We start from the raw sequence: 13,941 nt of genomic DNA, 5'->3' as shown, positions 1-13,941 counted from the left end.
GCCCAACCTCTGGATCAACAACAGTAGCACCTTTGTAACCTGGACATCTTGACGACGACCTCCATCAGCTCAGAGTTCACACGTGACACTGAGGAGTCACTACCAGGCAAGGACAGGACAGTGAGGACTTGTCAAGGTCAGCATAACAGGAACAAGTCCTCGTCCTCCCTCTCCTCTGGTTGCCATTTCCAAGTAGTCAGCTCCCACAGGTCTGCAATTGGACTTACAGACAAGCTGGGGCAGGGAGGATGCAGTAAACAGCAAGGACTTTGTCCCTTGGGAGCCACCTGTGCCTCTATCACAGCTGCCTCTGCTGACAGATCATGTGTAGATGCAAAACTAAACCAAATCTGAGATGTGCTCAGTCAGAGCTGCGTATCAGCTTGTTTCCCACAGGCTTGGGCAACTGCTCAGAATGTTCTCATCCACATGGTAATTCCAAAATCACACCTCCTCTTTTCTGTTGTTATTTCCATCAGCGAGTTAACCCTATACAGACTGAAGTGACCTGCTGCAGCTTCTACAGATTGCAGCACCTGAAAATACTGGCAGCTAACGGTCCACTGACATAAGGTCCCATCTCTGGGGGGCCTCTCCAACAGATTTACATGGCAGTGCACAAAGGGTGTCTGTCCAGGCTAAAAGTTACAGGGCTGTCACCGGAAAGAAGGTTGTGGAAGCCAACAGCAGTAGAGTTTTAGATTCTACATTTAATAAAAAGTAGAAAATACTTACTACCATTTAATGTAAAGACATCCATATGCCAGGGGGAATGACAGGCACAAGCAAAAGTGAATGTGAAATTGATTGTTCCATAAATAATGGAATTCATGGAAATCAAAAGGTTGATAATGCTGGACAAAACAGAAGGGGACAGACTCATGTGGTAGCCCACTTATAGTCAGTCCTAGAGCAACCTGTGTAAAATTCCATTCAGGAAAGGTTTCCCCTCGAGACTTGAGGCCAGGCTACACTTTATGTCCGTATGTCACTACGTGGAGTGCAAGGACTCGGTGCTGTGGGCAGCCAGACTTCTGGACCTCACCTCAAAGCATTCAGGAGCTCAAGAGCAGGTTAATCTACTTGTAGAGACACAGTCTGACTGTAAAGCAGCAGGAGCCCTGAGACACACTCCAAAATCAGCTCTGACACACCACAGGCTGGTCTTAATGCTCAGCTGATCAGCTCCCTCTCTCTACAATATTCCCACCACTCTGACACAATCTCTTGGTCACATCATGCTGTTGTCAGCTACAGTGGTGTGAAACTGCAGCTGTGCCAACATTGGTGGCTCTCAGCCTTATATGGGATATAGGAACAACTGAGGAGATGATCTCCTTCCTTGAAAAAAAAAAAAAAAAAAAAAAAAAAATTTTAAAAGGAAGAAGAGGTTGAGATTATCCTAGGATTTACTCCAAGATGAAAAGGGATTTTACATTGCTCAGACAGTGGGCATTCTTCATCTCAGACCATGCAAATACTCAGAACCAGGGATCTGGCTGATTGAAGGATAAGGGGTTTTGCTTGCATAAACAGAAAAAGCAACAAAATGTCTGTACCTATGCGCCATGAAACTCAGGAAGTCGGTTTAAGCCTGCCAGCCTTGTGTCCAGGCTCACAGATGACACTGGAAGGGACACTGAGCCGTGGTATCCATCCAGGTTATATGAAGAGATTGGTATCTCTCTGATCAAACTTGGGTTGAATTTGGCCTCCTTTCCACAGAGGACCATTTCATTCCTCAGGTCAATATGTGAACTGAGAGCGCTCTAATGTCCTTTGTTAATCCCCACACACTACGTGTAAGCTGTGCCCTTACTCATCATGATCGATAGCTCTCAAAAGTGTAAGGACACTTACCAAGTGCCCTTAATTTACAGCCCTTGCAGCAGAGCTCAGCTTTAGGCAGCCTCTCGCTCTGCCAGGAGCCCACAGAGATGCTTTTTCCAACAAGCTCTTGCAGCCTCCCTAGAAACCTGGTGTTTTCTCTCAGCACATCAAACCAGCTGACACAGGCACCTGCCAAGTGACCTCAGCCAGGGAGGAGAAGGAAGAGAGGTTCTCAGCTATCACTTACCATTGGCTCAAGGGTGAACACATCGTCAGAGAAAAGCATGGAGTCTCCTTGCACCTTTGCCCGCTGGTTCTGGAAGGGGCGGGAGAGAAGGGGAAGGCGTTCTCGCAGAGCAGAGTCCACCTTGCACTCCCTCAGACAATGATCCATCTTGCCCTCTTTCTGCCCCTGCAGCCTGCAGCCACGGGGAGAGACAAACCAAGCAGATAATTTGATGAGCAACATATTTGCAGAGATTCGTGTGAGTGCAGGGGCAGCAAAGCGCTCGGGGAGGAACAACAGCAGCTCAGTGAGGGGCTGACCCCGAGCCACGGAGTCCCACATGGGTCAGATTATCATTTCCTGATCGCCACCACGGCACGTCGTTTTACTCCACGCTTACAAGCTCAGAAGAGTTTTTTGAAAGCCAGCAGCCCTCGAGAGCTTCCTGGCTCAAAGCCTCTGCCACAACTGATGGAGAATCCACCAACCACCCTAACTGGCTTTTCCTACCACAGAGCTGCCTGGGGGAGCCAGATCAAGATGAAGGAGCACCCACTGCAGGGCTTCACTGTCAGGGGGAGTCGCAACTGGGTTTCAGCTGCAGGCTACTGGCATCACTCCTTTTTTCTTCGCCTTTGGACCTGCAGGGATAAGCAAGCTAAATGTGCTCTCTGTGCCCTATACTACTTCTCACCAGAGGATCCCAGAGCACTGTAAAAGCAAACCAATGAATTCAGGCATTGCATCCCTTTGGTGAAACCAATGTTTATACGTGCATGGAAACAGAGGCCCTGAGAGGGGAAAGCATTTTGCCTGGTAACACCCACTAAAGAAGTCTGGACCAGCATCTCTGAATCCAAACCCTTATGTCTAGCCTTGAACCACCTTATCTTTTTCCTCTTTTTGGCCATCTCTGTAGGGCTATGATGCAGTTCATCTCTCCCTTACTTGGCAGCTGTAGCAGAAATCATTCTAGAGTTTAAAGATCACAATCAAGAGATAAGGGAGCACTGCTACAGAGCAGTTGCTTCCTAGCTGGCATATCGCTGTCCCCTCTGCAGGCTCCAGTCCCCGGCCATGAAGAACTAGCTGGTGACAACTCTGAGGGGATGAGTGGAAGGCTCCATGTGTAGCAGCAGATTGAGGCAATGTAGTAAAACCAGGATAGCAATCATCACCCAGCTAAATTCAAATACAGTTTGAACAGAAATACGGCCATGGATGTTACTAGCTGTACAAAGACAGAGCCTCGGGCAAAGGCTGGCACCAGCACCAAAATAACTTGCTTTGGCTCGCCCCCCCTGGAGTGCAGTGGGGAATGTTTCTCCATGGCTGACCTACAGTGCTGCGAGGGAGGAGGGCTTCCGCCACCAATGAGCAACCCCCAACTCAACCTCCATCAGTGGACAATAATTCCACCATTACATCCCAGAAAGTCCTGCAGGAGGGACACACAGCAAACCCCTGGATACACCTTCTAAGGATCTAGTTCTTATGGGGTCACAGCCCGGAGCAGGGTCCTGCACTGCCTCCTCTCATGGAAAAAGTCCTCTCTGCTCTGAGATCTCTAAAGCTTCTCTGACAGCAGGACAGTGGCCTTGGAGCTATGACCATCCCTGGGATTGCAAGGAGGAAGAACAGAACGTCCTGGTCAGACTCAGAACACAAACTGGCATGAGATCAAATGTAATTGGAAACGAATCAGGTTGAAGTGAACTGTGGGGAAGCCTGGTTGCTTCTGAGGGGAAAGAGGATCACTCAGGGTCCAATCTGAGACAGGCAGGTGAGGAGAGAGAGGTAAAGGAATGGTCCAGGCAAGTGCCCAGAGAAGGTAATGAGGTTTACTTTTAACACATTGAGCTTGCATGGAAGTCACACACTGTGTAATTAAAAATAGAGAACAGTGGAAAACTAGTTTGGCTTTCAAGGCATTTCTGACCTAATTATGTTGAACTTTATTGGCTCAGAAGCCCTTAAAAAGTGCTCCAGTTTAAGGCACTTTCCTGATCAGCTGTGAGCTAACTCCTATACACCTACACCCATGCAAGTCTGAAAAGTCCCACAAGGATTCCCTTAATCACCCAAACTTTTAAGTGTCATTTCCAGTTCATCCTCCTGGGCTATATGTGTTTCTCTGCTGCCTGAAAGGGGAATTTCAAAGCTTCACCACAGACACCCTTGGAAGAACCTGACCCATCTCTCAGCACTATGAAGACACAGGCTGCTGCAGCTCAAATGCGCTCTGTCCCGTGCTGCCCTACCTTCCCTGCAGAACCCTTCACCTGCAAATTCTCCCTAGTCTCTGAGGAAAGGTAGAAATACCTCGTTGTGCTGGAAACCGGGACAGTGCAAGGCAGTTCAACATCCTACAGCAGGATGGCCTCAACTTACTGGGCCAACTCAGCACTTGACCCTGCACATTACTGGAGCCTGCCATCTTATCAAAGCTGGAGTGGAAGAGGCTGCAGTGAATATCATAACAGTTATGCTACCTGCAGCTATGTTAAGTGCTGCTACTCAGTGCAGTCCCAGGAAATGAGTGCTGACACTTTCCTCAGCCTCATGGACCCCCCATAACCCAGGGGTCTCTGGATCTCAGTGGTTTGGGGCTCCCTAAAATGCAAAATTGCTCTCTGAGGAAATCCAGTCACTGCAATCAACCTTTCCTCCACAAAACACCATCCTCAGCTGGAGTATTGATGGAGCTGGAATGGGAGGCACTGAGCTCCCTTACCCTAAAGCCCAGGGACACATAACCTGATGCCATAGATGGTTTACTTGTCCTAAACCATTCAATGCACCACACCTCTTGAGGCTACACGTTAGTTTTAGCCTTGGGCAGTGAATCTTACTGAAATGAATCTTTCAAACGAACCTCAGCCTCTGATGATCCTCCTCTTCCTGAGTAGAAAAAGCCTTCCACTGGAAGTGGACTTTGATTTCACTCCGATTGTGAATCACTACAGATCTGTGGTTTGACAGTGTGAGGTAAGTCTTCTCAACTGTCAGGGAGCTCCTGGCCAACCTGATGTTGACATCTACAGCTTCTCCATAGAGGCTTGTGTGAATATCTTCACCTGGAAAAAAGCACAGGGGAGTCTTTGCTCATCTCACTTGCTGATGGAAGTACGAGGAACAAAGCAAACCACCAGTAACAGAAGAAACTGTTACAGCTTTTAGCTGTATTAGCAGTTCCCCAGATCAGCACATTCATCACATCCTGACAGCTGCCCGTGTACAGAATGAGGATGGCACCACCGTCAGGGTGCATTTGTAGAGATTTATCCCCAAGGTGACAGTATTTACAGTGAGATTTTTCCGATGTGCCCAGGTGGCCTTTGGGTTGCCATCCCACTCAAGTCATAGAGAATTCTGCTTGGCTGCCATGAAAGCACATTTACTGAATCTAGATGTGTCTGCCCTATCATTATTTACACAACGTGATCTTATTACAGGCTGTCAACTCTCTCATTCTTACATGCTTTTGATACATTTCCTACAGGTGGCAGGACACAGCTTTCACTCTGCAACCTGAACAAAGCAATGCCTGAACTTGAAATTAAACACTAGACTTTTTACAGAGCAGCAGAGCAGATGCTTCAGGTTGTGCACTCCTGAGCGGTGCTCTTTGACACAGCAGAAACACCTCTGTGTTTTATCCCAGCATCCATCCACATGGCTACAGACACAGGTATCAGCACACCATGATAACTTTTCACTGTCTTGAAGTGAGAAATCTGTGGGACTCCTGTTGTGCAGGAGAACAGACAAAGAGAGTATATACAGAAGAGCTAAAGCATCTTTCTGAATTCTTCTAATACTACACAATCATCCTGGTGCAAGAGGGAGTAATTTTCAGAGCAGTACAAACTGTTCTTAAATAGAAAGATTTTGTTTAGCCTGAAGGTATAGCTCAATGGATAGATGAGCAAGCCCTTGAACAAGATTTCTAAAAAAATTTCAGGTTTGATGAAGAACATGTTCCTAGTATCCAACAGCTGGTACTTTCCCTTAATTGATTACTGCTCTAAACATTAGGAAGCTGGTAGCCAGATTGATTAGACTGAAGAGAAACAAAACAGCATCCTGATGCATTTTGTCTTCACCACAACATATTCTTCCTCTATCCCTGGGTCTCTCTCTGCTGAATTTGGATTGTAAATCTCTTAGGAGTGAATGACTGTCACATTTAGAATATTTAGGTAGCATGGAAAGCAAGTGTAATTTCATTTGCCCAGTCTGTCAGAAGACAGTGCCTTGCTCTCATCTCTTCTATGAACACAGCTGCAGAGAGACAGGTCCTGCTGCTTTTTCACTGAAAATACAAGCAAGCAATGAAAGGAGAGCTCTTCACTCAAAAGGATGTTACTGTACCCCCATATCGACCTATGAGAAGTAATTCTTTTGCTCCTGCTATCATACCCAGCTGCCTCCGCTGACGGCATATCCTTGTTTTTCAAGCAGCATGCAGAGGTCTTTGTTACCACTTCACCGCCGGAGAAGCAAGTCGCCTCACCAGGCTGAGCGATCTCTGGAAAGCTGGAGAAGTCACCTACAGCCTGATACAGCCCCCCCACCATGTGCTTTTTGCTGCATCTCCCACAGAGCTACCACCAGATCAGAGTCAGGAGCGCTGCTCTGAGCTGTTTCGCTCTCGGGAAGCTGATGGCTTCACCTACAGGATGCGCCAAGTCTCCGCTGGCCTGAGAAAGGTGTCTGTCCATCCCCACGCCTGTATCTCCAGCTCCAGAGCAAAGCACAGAGCAGCGACAGTCATTTGCAAGTGCTTCTCCAAGGCGGTGTTCAGGAGCTGCCTTCAGACATCATTAAACCATCATGCTATTTACTTCAGACCTCCTTTATAAACCTCACTAATAAATAACTGCTGCTGCTAACACAGGTGTCTCTAAAGAACCACTCACAGGCTACAACAAAGCTCAGAGCATCCTCCTCATGACTGTGCTCACAGTTGTTGCTGTAACAGTCAGAGTCCCCAGCGTGGCCCCGGCCTCAGCAAAGCACCCACTGAGCCCATGCAGCACAGTGAAAGCAGAGGGTCTCTACCCCAGAGGCCCTGCAAGGAGCCATAAGACAGCAGATGGGGATGAAAAGGGAGGTGGAAAGCAGTGACCAGCCAGCAGTGCTCCACAGGACAGGCTGCAGGCTATTCAGAGAGCTCTCCTGCACGCTGAGCCATCTCCCTGCAGTCAGGCTCCTGCTGTGCATCCTTCTGTGACCGAGCACCCACAGCATTCCCTAGCACCCCTCTGCACTGTGCTTAGGAAGAACTGTTTGCCTGACTCCAGGATGAAATACTCTGGCACAGGAATATCCAGGAGCCAGCATGGAGGCTTTGTCCTGCCCAGCATGAAGGAGCTTTACAGAATGTTTTGAAAAGGACAACGAAACCGTCAGATGATGGAAGATCACTGCCATGTACCCAGGATGCCGCGGGCTATTTTTAATCATTATTGCTACCACAGTAACGACACGCTGGGTTACCAGACTGCATGAAACATTGCTTTTGGCCATGGGGAAAATGGTGCAGGAACTTTCATTCTGATTGCCTGGCAAAGACCTGCCCAATAGACCACCTAATCAGTCACCCTTCAAGCTGTTCTTCTGCTTCTCAGCAGATGCTGATCGATCCACAAGGAAAGGAGGCTAATGAACGTTCAGTTCTGTCCTGAAACACCTCCACCAGTAATGACACTTAGAACACGTCAGTGATTTCCACTGATGATAGAGTAGACAAGCTGTGGTCAAGGATGACCTGCAGAGAGATGAAAATCACATTCTTCCAGAAATCTTTCATGTGCTAAAAATGGGGTATGCAGCGTCACGCAGATGTCTGTTTCTGTGCATGCCTGAGGATGAACAAAACATCCATAAGAAGATTTCTAACTTCCAAGACACCCTCCTAGTACATACATCCCAGTCTGTGCTCACACAGTCAGCTCCATGGGTTGCTGGAGCAGGGGTTTTGTTCAGAGGGGTGTTATGTAGTTGTGGAGCTACAAAGCTATGCAAAGAAACCTCAAGCAAATGAAGCACAAACTTCATTCCCCAAACTTAATTCCCCTTCATCTACCCCCAAAGTGACAAATCAACTCTCCTGAAACACAAGGCCCTGGAGAGGGGCCATACTTTGCAAGGAGCAGAACAACCTTATCAAAAACAGCATGAGAAAAATTCATTATTACAAGCAGCTATAGGAAAGGGGAACAAAGACAGGAAACAGTTGTTACCTATTACCTGTTTTGACAGAAACAAACACTCTGGAGACCAACTAGATTCACCCATCAATCTAAGTGATTTGAACTCTAAGAGCATATAACCAATCAGCTGTATAAAGTATTAGTTACCAACCCTCGGTCTGTTGCAGTGCTGCTACTGTTAAGATAAAAAGTCAACATATAATTGCACAAACTCCTACTTACACCTTTTTTGCCTACAATATACGACTCCCTCCACTCACTTTGAAGCAGATGTACGAGAACATAAAAGTCTCACAGAAACCATCCATACTGCTGGGAATCCTCACAAGAGAAGGAAAAAAAAGCACAACATGCACTCACCACCTACAGAAAGAAAAATCCCCTTGCAAAGTTTTTAAATGCCTGATAACCCAAGGAAAATCTAGAGAAGCCTCTTGTACAGCATGTCTGTCTTACACCTTAGCATAACACGGGAAACAAGATCTTCTTTAAAAACTCACAGAATCATATCAGTTTCTAACCATCTGTCAGCACTAAACACAAAATAAAAAAGAATTACAGCAGTTAGTGCACTACAGGGAAGCTTTGGATTCAAAAGGGGCTGTTGCTTAGGAAGAGGAAGATTTCCCCACCTCTTAGCACTTGTAAGCAGCTACCATAAATCTGCCTGGTGTGGAAGGAACGGAGAAGTGCATGAAGATGAACAGCTGCAGACTGGAGTGGCAGTGGCACACAGCAGTGGGCGTCAGAAGCTCACGGTCTGTTGCCATGAATTTAGCTCAACAGTAACTTAACGCTACTCACAGAAACATCAGAGCCCCTGTAAACACTGGCACAAGACTAAGATTAAAGCCAGAAAATGTTTTTAGTATTCCCACCCTGGTATCCTGCACAATACAGGGACGACTCAAGTATGTAACAAGGTAGGGAGTTTGCTCAGGCAAGTACTGAGCCTCCTCCATTCCAGCTGAAGTCAGTTCAAATTGAGAACACTCAGCAACTTGTCTGAGTGATCTCAGGAACAGAAAATGCAGCACAAGGGCTAAACCTCAGTTAAATCCTGCTGCCTGTCCACATGCATCAGTGGATTTACAAAGGAGAAAAAAGAGGAAGGAAAAGACTTGGTCTACAGACTAAATCAATAGGATTTTCATTTCATTTTCAAATGAGTTCCTAGAACCCACTGATTGCAATGCCAGCCTTGCAAGACAGATGACAAGACCCTTGGTTGAAAGGGGGTTCTTAGAGGAAAGAGAACAGAGCTCTGCAAAGGTGGTTGTTTTCTCCAAAGCCTACACAAAACCACAGATGACTATCACAGCAAGGCAGTGCTTTTCTCAGATGCTTTATCCTCGTGGGCACCTGAGATGTTCAGAGGTGCTGGCAGATCCACGCTACCATTATTTGTTCAGCCTCAAACAGCAATAAACAGCCAGGGCTGGGATTTTATGAGTTTCCTGCATGTGTACAGTGACCACTAACAAACCGCCGAGCCCCTGCATGGGTGGCCTCGTTACCAAAGTAAGCCGGTTAGCCAAGGAAAGGGATTCAGCATCCCAACACGTTTACGTTCCCAGATGGAGTATGAGCTGGGAATTTTCACACCCAGACCCATGTACATGGGGGAAATGGAGGAGTTTGGACATGTAAAGCAGTGAAGGTCAAATTTTCACTGTAAAACATTATGCTCTTAGCAGCAAAGACATTTTCTTCACACTCACCTGTAAAGTTTGTAGCAACACAATTACCACCACATGGACAGCCCATCCAGGGGACAGCACCTGCACTCCTAACTAGGACAGTGTAAAGGAGGCACAATTCTAATCAACCAAATAGCAAGCAAAGGGAAGAGCTTTGTGTCTCCTTAAGCAATGCTAGGGACAGATTTGAATTAAAATTAGAGCCAGGCAACACACACCTGATCCAGCATCAGTCACACTAAAAACAGTGTGATTCACTGAGAACTACTGCCACTTGTGAGCACATCAATACAGACACATAGTAAAGCAAGGAAAATGCCTCCCAACACCCTACACTGATATTTTGCTCTTAGTGCCTCCGTTTCATAAGAAACAGTCTGTTGGTGGCTCTGAAAGAGCAGCCCAGTTCCTTTTTTTATGCACATCACAGGGAGTCTGACAGCGCAGGACAAAGCAGCCAGGGCTCGCCCCGCCAGGCTGGGTAACATGGTCTGGTGCTCTGCACTACGCCTGCAACAAGCAGCTTTTAAGACTGATTGATTAAATGCTTTGGTTTCACTTCAGCAATTAATCTCAGCAGCCTTTTACTTCTTCGTATGCTTCAAAGTTTGAGAAATAATCCCTTAATTATTCCTTGCTCTCCTTCTCAGTCTGTGGTTTATTAAAAAATAACTGCAGCACCGTATTGACAGGCAGGAACAAATCCTGCCTTCATCTCCCAGGTAGCTGCTCCATGTTCCAGGGAGGTTGCCCATCCCAGAGCCAGCAGATAGTTTGGTCCCTGTGGCCTGTCCATGAAAATCACTTTGGCAAACATTACCCATGGAGGGATCAGGTGTTTCAGTAAGAACAAGGCTCAGGTTTTCAAAGCAAGCTGTGAAGATCCCAGCCCTGGATTCTTCACTTGGACTTTCCATTTCACATGGTATAAACCCCACAGCCCTGTTAGCCCTCATCCAACCCAGAAAAAGATCCATCACTCTGAATTTTATCCTATAGGTTCCCTAAATGCATACACATGAGGCACCTTTTGTGGTTCTCTGAAATGTCAGTTGTTCTGTCAAGAAAATGTTACCCAAACCAAGGAGCTTCTCTGAGTGAGCATAAATTTTCTGTGAATGTGTCATTGACTGAAAAATATTAAAGAAAGCTGTGATAACTCATAAGGCTGCAAAGAGCATTTGGAAGATATAAGAGAATTTACAGAACTTCTACAAACTCAAGACAATAAAACGCTCATTGCTGGGCTAAAGCATCGCAGTTGCACCTAGGTGAGGATACCACACTTCCCAGGAATGAAGTTCAGGAATAGGGACAAAACAAACCTCTCTTTCAGGCAAGAGAAAATGCACACCAAATGTGTTCAGGCAACTGAAGAAGTGTCTTAATCAGCATCACGAGATACCTCTGCTGAACCAAGGCAGACAGAAGCCTTTTAACATCACACCTTTTCTTGAGTTTTTCCCACTTACTCTTAAAGTGACTTACAAAGCTGACAGCATTTCTGTGGCCCGAGCTTGGCTTCTCATATCCTAGTATAAATTTTATACCTATCTCGGGAGATAGTGAGCACTCCCTGCCAGACCCCAAGAGCCCTCAAGCCCTGGCTGCTTCAGTCCTGATGCTGTGAAGTGTGGGATGTAGATGGGTAGAGGGCAACATAAATAAGGGTCTGTGGCAAGACAACAGAGAAGCTGTACAGGGGACAGAGGTGTGTAAGGGACAGGGGGCATTTAGAAAGAGTCTGACAGAGACATGCATTCCCCACATTACACTTCAAACAGAGCATTGTCTAGGAATAAAACTTCACACCTGCATGTGCACACTTCAGTGGAGAATCAGGATTCCTCCTTCCTCCACTCAGCAACTCCCAGGAAAGCAGCATGCCAAAAATCTCATTCCTGCTTGAGGGGATCCACTTTAACAACCCCCTAAACACCAACTATTTGTCACTTTTTCCCCGAGGTAAAGGACAGGGGAGGTACACCTGGAGAGGGAATTAAGGTGGCTGCGACAACGGGCAATGATGGTAGATGACTGTCATGGGGCATGCTGGGGGGAGAACACCGTGCTGACAGCAGGGATGGACCATCACACAGCCACAGAGGACACACAGAACAGGCTCAGCCTTTGCCCTTTAACCGCTCCCTTCTAAGCACTGAGACGTGCACAGGTTTTGAAAGAAAAACTTTTACAAGTAGTTTGCAAAGCAAGTTTAACGTTATTCTGCCTAGAAGGGGCTCTGTTCTGAAGGATGCAGAGAGTGTGCACCACGCAGTGCCCAGCACTTACCTGTGTCATAGTGAACTACCAGGGAACCGGAATGATCCCTGGTCTTCAGCGGGTGAAACTCCACTGTCACTTGCATGGCATCGCCAACACCAAGAGTCCCGATGGAGGGATCCACAGAGAAGGGGCTGCAACGCAGAGAGAGAGAGACACATCAGGGCTATTGTGGGCAATTTGGGCACTATACTCCTTTTGTAGCTTACTCCACTTCAGCTCATTGGGCAAGCAGGAAGCATACAAACCACAGCCAGCAGAAAAAACAGAACATAGAGGATCAGAAATGGTGCTACAGACTCTCACTTCTGAAGAGATCCAGCTCTCTGAACATCCTGTGGTGGTAAACGACCCCTCACCTCCCCCATACTCTGCATCCCCTCCTCTGCAGGGAGGCTCAGGAGTCTGACCGCTGGCAATACAGCCAAAGGATGGGTTCTGAGGAACACAGAGAGGGTGAGAGCTATGTGCCTGCACAACCTGACACTGACTTCCTCAGGAATCTCTCTTTTCCTGCCACCTATAAACTCCACCTCAGGAGATGCAAATGTCAGGGCATTACCTGTCCCAGTGAGACTGCAGCCTAGCAATCAGACAGGAGGGAGAATAAGTGTCTTTCTGAAGACCAGAGAATAAATATGATCTAATTTGCAGAATTCATTTTTTACCTTGAAAACATCCTAGTTTAGCCTAATAAAGGGCACGTTTAATCAGCATTACAGTGAAACCTGCTCTAAGAAAAGGAACAATCAGAAAAAGCTGAATAAGTGCAAACGCAGATTAGAGGGATACAAGGACGTGGAAACAAGACATGGCAGGAGGATCCCTTGTACAGCCTGAACCGTTAAACCCCCGGCTACATGAAGTGCCATTACCAGGAGCACATCAAGGTGAGTTTAACATGAGGTTTTCTGTGTATTCACAAGCACTGCAATCTGGGACTCAGGTTGTCATCCAAGCTCGGTAACTGTTTGCTTGGCCCACCAGGCAAATTCCATGCAATGCATTGGAAATAATTATGAAAATGTGTTGGGGTACTTTGGATTTAATATGAGCAATAATGATTTGTCACCAGGTAAACGGCTCTTGGCTGACAGACACAAAACTCAGGGCTTTAATGCAAAGGGATAAGCCAAGTGTAATATGCTTCTGCAGCTGGGCTTCATGGCTCTTCTACAGCCCCACTTAGAAAACAAAAGTTAGTGCTTTTAGTGCTTTGCTGGTGGTCAGTTTGTCACCTTAAAAACATGCTCTGGAGAGTTTTACCATGATTAGAGAATGCAACACACACAAAAATACTGAGAACAACTGGAGCCACGCGCAAACTGAACCTTTTTCATGTAAGTAGTGACAGCTGATGAAATTGCTGGAGTTTCTGATCATTAAGGAGATGTTGCTGCAATTAGGGGCCTGCCCTGCTCCCATTACAACCAGCGAGAGCACTGCCACTGAAGCACGTGGCCTGCAGTGTTTGTGTGCTGGGCCTGAGACTCTGTAGAGAGGAGGAAAGACAAGGCACCACGAGCCTCAGAACTGGGCTGTTCTACATGGTCCTGCATCCGCGCTGATGGTCACTGCCAGGACTGCTGCAGGTCTCTGCCAGGGCTTGGGTGAGATCATTGCCTGGTGTGGGAAAGGCAGAGATTTTGGAGGTTTGGGGGGGGGGGGGGGGGGGGGGGGGGGG

The 13,941-nt window shown here is 47.0% G+C and overlaps 1 protein-coding gene across 1 annotated transcript in view; it reads right to left on the bottom strand.

The window, feature by feature from the left end:
• The window catches only part of LOC113490582 (hydrocephalus-inducing protein homolog), a 78,808-nt gene that overhangs the window by 49,867 nt on the left and 15,000 nt on the right, over window positions 1-13,941 (bottom strand). Inside the window, 4 exon segments of the mRNA XM_026867100.1 lie at window positions 2,078-2,249; window positions 4,932-5,133; window positions 12,267-12,391; window positions 12,628-12,695. Of these exon segments, the coding sequence (XP_026722901.1) occupies window positions 2,078-2,249; window positions 4,932-5,133; window positions 12,267-12,391; window positions 12,628-12,695 (567 nt within the window).

Source organism: Athene cunicularia, unplaced genomic scaffold (genome assembly GCF_003259725.1).
Source record: "Athene cunicularia isolate RWA unplaced genomic scaffold, athCun1 SCF_15, whole genome shotgun sequence".
In the NCBI taxonomy this organism is placed as follows: Eukaryota; Metazoa; Chordata; class Aves; order Strigiformes; family Strigidae; genus Athene; species Athene cunicularia.
The sequence above is the reverse complement of the archived record's forward strand: the minus strand, read 5'-3'. Positions and strand labels throughout refer to the sequence as shown.